Below are 6,000 nucleotides of genomic sequence, written 5' to 3'. Positions count from 1 at the left end.
ACTGCTGTAAGATGACCTGCATGGGGCTGAAGTGGTGCCAAAAGATGACAATAATCCAGGGATCCTTGAGTACTGGGTATTTCAAACTGGTTTTCAAAAGGAGCTTAAACTAAGCTCAAACCATATGGCCTTCCCGGGCAAGGAGGGCTTGGCCCTAGTCGGGCCTTAGGAGCGCTTCCCCAGGGGTCGGGGCTCTGGTCCCCAGTATCTAGAGTCACCCCGGGGGCGGGGGATGTCGAGGGCGGGCCGGGGGCGGGGCACGGCGGGGACTCCGCCCCGGGGCGGGGCGCAGGCACAGCGCGGCGCGGCGGGCTCCCTCGGGGTCCCCGCGGGCAGGCACTCCGGCAGCCGCGGCGCGATGGAGGCGCCGGCCGAGCTGCTGGCCGCGCTGCCCGTGCTGGCCACCGCGTTGGCGCTACTGCTCGCCTGGCTGCTGGTGCGGCGCGGGGCTACCGCGAGCCCGGAGCCTGCCCGCGCGCCCCCGGAGCCCGCGCCCCCGGCCGAGGCCAGCGGGGCGCCCGCGCCACCCGGTCCCTGCGCCGCGGAGTCCGCGGCCGCGCCCGAGGGGCCGGAGGAGCCCGCGCGGCCGGACGAGCCCGCAGTGTCGCCGGCGGAGGCAGAGGAGCAGGCCGCCGAGGCCAAACAGGTACGTCCCCGCCCTCCTGGGCGCCCCTCCCCACCTCGGGACCCGGTTTCCGCCGCGGCTCGACGCCCCCTGCCACCCACCGCGGAGCTCAGAACCGGGTCCCTATACAGGCAGGGCAGAGCCGGCGACCGGCTGGAAAAGACGGTCCCGGTGTGCAGGCTCACCTCCCTCCCCCATAGTGTCTCCTCGCCTGTCGGAGTTGTGTTTTGTCGCCTGGCTAGCTCTTCGGGGTCTCTCCTCCAGGCACAGGGTCACACCCACCCCTCACCCTCACCCTCACCCTCTGGCCGACGGGTTCCCAAATCCACGTGTGTGTGTCTCCATTCAAGGACTGCAATAGTGACAGTTGTCTTGATAGTGAAAAATATAACACTTAAAGGAAAAACAAAAAGGAAAGCAGCCTTCTCCTTTTAGGCCAATTTGAAATCCAGATTCCTGAGTCATTTATGTCTGAAGCCCATCCGGTAGGACAACTGCAATCTTTTTTATTGTCGTTTTCAAACTGCCCAGTGCTTGGCACACCTCCCCTGCGGCTGCGGATCGGTGTGCACCCGGCTGGATAAGGCCCTCCTACAGGGCACCCGAGTGCCCCAGACCCGCCCTCCTGCTTCTGCCCCAAGCCCATCCCTGCAGTCCAGCAGCCCTGCCCTGACCCTACCGTCTTGCTTCAGGATATCCAAAGAGGTGTCTGGGAGCTCGCATGCAACCCCTGCCTAGCCCTGGACACTTTTTCTGATGCATCTCTCTAGATGGGAAGCCTACTTCCCAGGTGTGAAGCCGCGCACATTCCCAGGATCGGCACCCTTGGCTCCTCTGCACCACCCCCGAGGGTCCCGAGCCTGATCAGAACTCCTCCTTCTGACTACTTTTCTTGGAAGTGAGGATGGCCCAGACAGGGGAACCGTGAGCGAGCCTCTTTAGTGCCTCGTCAGCGTGTCTGCAGTGCCCACTCCGAATTTTGCTGGACGCAATGGTTTACACTGGAGAGAACCCTTGCGGGGAGGAGAAGGCCAGTGAGGCCAGCCAGAGGTGTTTCTCTTTGCTGAGTGATTGTTACAACGCATTTATAAGCAGGTGCTTTTGACAAGTGGGTGACTATTGCGTCATTAGAGTAGATTCTGACCAGCTTGAGGAGGCCTGTTGTAGTCACCATCCCAGGGAGGACAGGGACTCGGGCCTAATGAGATGAAACTGAGGCCCTGCCGTTCTTGCTAACCTCACCTGTGGTGATGGCAGGGAGGGGGTGGATGTTTGCCGATGTGTTAGGTTTGCTCCCGTATTTAGGATTCTCTTGGGAGCAGCAGAGGCGGAGGGGCTGTTCTCAGGCTGCCCCTTGCTCTCAGTCAGCCCTGCTCCTACAGTGGACACACTGGCCCCTTTTCACCCAGCGGCAGGATCTGGACTGAAGTTTAAATTGTCCTTTAGTGGTGCTCAGTCATATCTTGATCTTCTGTGTGACAGCACTTCTGAAGGAGCTTTCTAGAAGGCCTCTAGGCTCTTGGCAATATGATATCTATGTAATGGGCTTTAGTGGTTGTTTAAAAAGCAGCCCTAGTTTGCTTGTGAGGGTGAGTGGGGCCTTCCAGGGACAAGGCACCTTACCAAGGCTCACATGGCAGGCACAGGCTCGGAGCTGATGCCGGCAGCCAGAGCGTCTGACTCTGAGGGCTGAGGCTTGCACGTCGGTCCTTCTTCTACACACCCTGTCCTGACACGGTCCACCCAACACAAGGATTAGGTTTATGTCCACTTCCTCACTTGGAGGTCTCCCTCTTCCCTTTTGGGTTCAAGTCTCCAGCCCCTTCTGAGCTCTCGAGTCCCCTCAACTCTAGGAGTGCGCAAGGCCCTTGGCCAGGTGCTGGGGGACATGGATATTCACTGTCCCCCCACGTCCCCACCTCCCCAGTTGCAAGATTCCCCTGGAAGAAGCTGCTGAGGAATTATCTGGAAATGGACTTGGGCATTTTCAACAGCAGGTCTCAGTGCTTTCTTCTGTCATCCTGCTGGATCCTGTACAGCAGGCCAGGAGAACCGCTGGGGACAAATAACTCAGGTCCAGGTCTGGGTTTGGGGAGGCGGCGGTGACGGCCTCAGCCATCCTCCTGGCCTCTGGCTAACTGAACAGCTGAACAGCAGCAGTGGGAGAGGAGGGCGGGCAGCCCCAGCTGCTGTGAGCGGAAGTCACAGTCCCCCAGGAGGGTAGCACTTAACTCACCTCTCCCCTCCCCCTTCCATTTTCCATTAACCACGTCCCTGCTAATCCAATCACCTCCCTTCCCGGGGAGGCCTGGGGCAGCTGCTGTCCGCAAAGCGACTCGACAAAGCTGATTACTGAGGCGGCTCCAGAGCCCAGGGAAGCAGCTTCTGCTGCGGCTGTGGGTCAGTGGGAAGCACCCCGAGGGGCAGGAGAACCGAGCTGTGTGAAGGCCTGGGATGCAGGACAGCGGGGCAGACCAGCCAGGCCCCGGCAGAGGGGAGAGTCGCATTCTTAAACCTCTTGTCCTTTCCCTGGGAGGGATTAATGGGTGGGGTGGGGGGGGGCGGGTATGCCCCACCCTCACAAAGAATTATGGAGAACAACAGCCTCAGCTGGAGAGCGGCTCCCTTTTAAGGCCCGGAAAACAGTGCTTTTTGGTGCTGATGTATAGAGTGGGATTTTAGGATTGCAGGCCCCTTATCTAACGGGGATGTGGATTCCAGCAAGGCTGTCTCGTAGGATTCCCAACCGTGGTCCTGGGCCAAGGCTCAAATGTCATTCAATAGCCTTAGAGTCAAGTGGCTTTGTCTGTGCCAAGACTCAGACGTCCTGGAGCTTGGGCTGTCAATCTACTCAGAAACGGAGTGGGGACTTCCAGTAAGGCCAGTGGCACAGGCTGGGAGGCTCTTTTGGATTGAAGACTAAAGAAATAGGAAAGACTCATCCTTGACTGGATTCTGATCAGGGTGGGGGTGGGGAACTGTAAAGAATATTTTGGAGCTAATTGGGACATGTTTCAAATGAAGGGTCTGTTAGATCATTTCATTGGATCCGTGCGCACTCTCCTGACTGATGCTGCCATTGTGATTTTTATACAGAGAACGTCCTAGTTCTCAGGAAGATGCATGCTGAAACGTTTAAGGATGACATGTCATGATTCAAGTAGCTCCACACATGCACGAAATTGTGGGTGTGTGTGAAGCAAGGGCACAAAGATGGAAAAATGCTAACAATCGGCAAGTCTAGGTGAAGGGGGTGTATGAGTGTTCATTGTATTATTCTGTCAGCTTCTCTGGAGGTTTGGAATGTTCCCACATACACTGTTGGAAAGAAAGGAACCCAGTGGGGAATTTCTCAGGAAAGGCTAGGTTTTTCGGGGAGGCTGGTGGTGTCGGTCTGATTGAACTGCACGGCCTTCCCCCGTCTGTCCCCGCCACATGACTGGGTCCTAGGTTGCCTTTCTGAAGCTATCTGGCTGATGGGCCCATCTTGTCCCCGGCCTTGTCACCACAGGCCATGTCCCCAGAAGCCGGAGAGCCCCTGGCCCTCCCAGAGTGATCAAGAAGCAGGTGAATCCTAGGGGTGAGGGTACAGCTCAGTGGTAGAGTGCGTGCTCGAGGTCCTGGTTTCAATCCCCAGTCTCTCCATTTAAGTAAGTAAATAAATAAACAAATAAACCTAATTACCTAGCCCCTATTAAAAAAAATGGTTAAAAAAAAAAAAAAGAAGCTAGTGAATCCTGTCCCCCATCTGTTCTAACTTTCATGATGCCAGTGTGGCCCCACCTTCGGTTCTCTTAACAAAACCAGGGAGGCCAGCTAGCAGAGGGCCAGACATCTGACAGCTGTTCATAGCACTTGGGGTCCTGGCCTTTGGTCTGCTTAGGCTGCTGTCACAAAGTACCATAGACCGGCTGGCTCAGACCACGGACATTTATTTCTCACACTTCTGGAGGCCTAGGAGTCCAAGATCATGGTACCAGCAGATTCCGTTCCTGGGGAGAACCCACTTCCTAGCTAATGACAGCTGCCTTTTGCCTGCGTCCTCACACAGCACTCAAGGCTCTGCCTTTTCTTCTAAGGAAGGGCCCTAATCTCATCATGGGGGCCCCCACTGTCATGACCTCATTAAACCTAATTGCCTCCCAAAGGCCCCACCTCCAAGTACCATCCCACTGGGGGTTCAGTGTATGAGTTCCGGGGAACACAAACATTCAGTCTGTGACAGATCTAGTGATTTTCTGGGGCAGTGAAAAACAGAAATAATACTACTGTCCATGAATTAGGACATCTGATTAGTTAGCAAATTGGTCGACGTAAGTAAGGAAAAAAGCTGAACACAGACAGTAATGGTGTGTTCGCAGTAATTACAGTGATGAACATTAACTAAATGGAAGGTGACACAGAGGGCTGCGAGCAGTGTCCAGCGCTGAGCAGTACAAGAGGATATGTTTTGTAAAGCTGTTTAAGCCCATAATTTAATTTCTTTCATATGAGAAAGAATTTGGGGCTTTCCTAACAGCTGCCTTTTGTTCTTTCTTCCGAGATAAGAGTCTTGTTTGCACACAGAAAATGTAGCTGCCAGTTAGAATTTTCTACTTGGTAGCAAGTAGTAAACTCTTAAAGAACATACCTTAAGAAAAAAGCTACCTAGCTTTGGAGAGTTAGAAATGAAACACCCAGTGTGTTCACCTTTAGACAATTTCTTTTTTGTAGCCCTTTTCCTTCCCAGACAGTTGGCCCCAACCGCAGCGGGGGAGGGCTGCGACCAACTTAGACCCTTGGTGGACTTTCTTTCTGAGAAATGCCAAGTCCCTGGTGGCCAGAGCATTTCTGGAACAACCTGAGTCTGACCGCACTCAGTCTGCCCCTGTTGAGGACAGATGAATGGAACAGGGGTCCGAACCTCCTCCTGTAAGATACTGACGCACAGACAGAGCTGCTGGCCGCCCTTCTGATGCTTGCTGCTTAGTCAGAACCAAAAACAAAGAGCAGTCATTCCTTCCCTCCTGCCAGGGAGGTGGACAAATTGGTCACTTTCTCCTGGCCACATTGGCTAAAGAATAGCTAATGAGATGAAATGGCCTGAAGGAAAGCCAGTGCAAGAATTCGTGGAACTTGCTTACCTAATACTTTTTGCCTCTGAGTCGCCCTAGGACTTGGGGAAGTCACTTAACCTTTGGGTCTGAGTTTTCCCATCTGCAAAAGGAAAGGGTTGACCTAAGATGATCTCGGATACCTCTTGGAGCTGTAACAATCCATGACTGTCTGCTTTCTAGTCCTCACCTCCTCTTTCTGGGCCTGGGTTAGAGGCGTGTGTGTGTGGACATGCATTTAATATTTTCAAGTTAAGAAATCCTTGCAGGCCTGGCTCACGC

At 54.7% G+C, this 6,000-nt stretch overlaps 1 protein-coding gene across 1 annotated transcript in view; it reads left to right on the top strand.

Moving 5' to 3' along the window:
- The first annotated feature begins 275 nt into the window (after window positions 1–275).
- The window catches only part of MXRA7 (matrix remodeling associated 7), a 29,102-nt gene continuing 23,377 nt past the window's right edge, over window positions 276–6,000 (top strand). The window contains exon 1 of the mRNA XM_015235092.3: window positions 276–646. Coding sequence (XP_015090578.2) covers window positions 359–646 — 288 coding nt within the window. The 5' untranslated portion in view covers window positions 276–358. The remainder of the gene's footprint in view (window positions 647–6,000) is intronic.

Source organism: Vicugna pacos, chromosome 16, assembly GCF_048564905.1.
Source record: "Vicugna pacos chromosome 16, VicPac4, whole genome shotgun sequence".
Classification (NCBI taxonomy): domain Eukaryota; kingdom Metazoa; phylum Chordata; class Mammalia; order Artiodactyla; family Camelidae; genus Vicugna; species Vicugna pacos.
The sequence above is the reverse complement of the archived record's forward strand: the minus strand, read 5'-3'. Positions and strand labels throughout refer to the sequence as shown.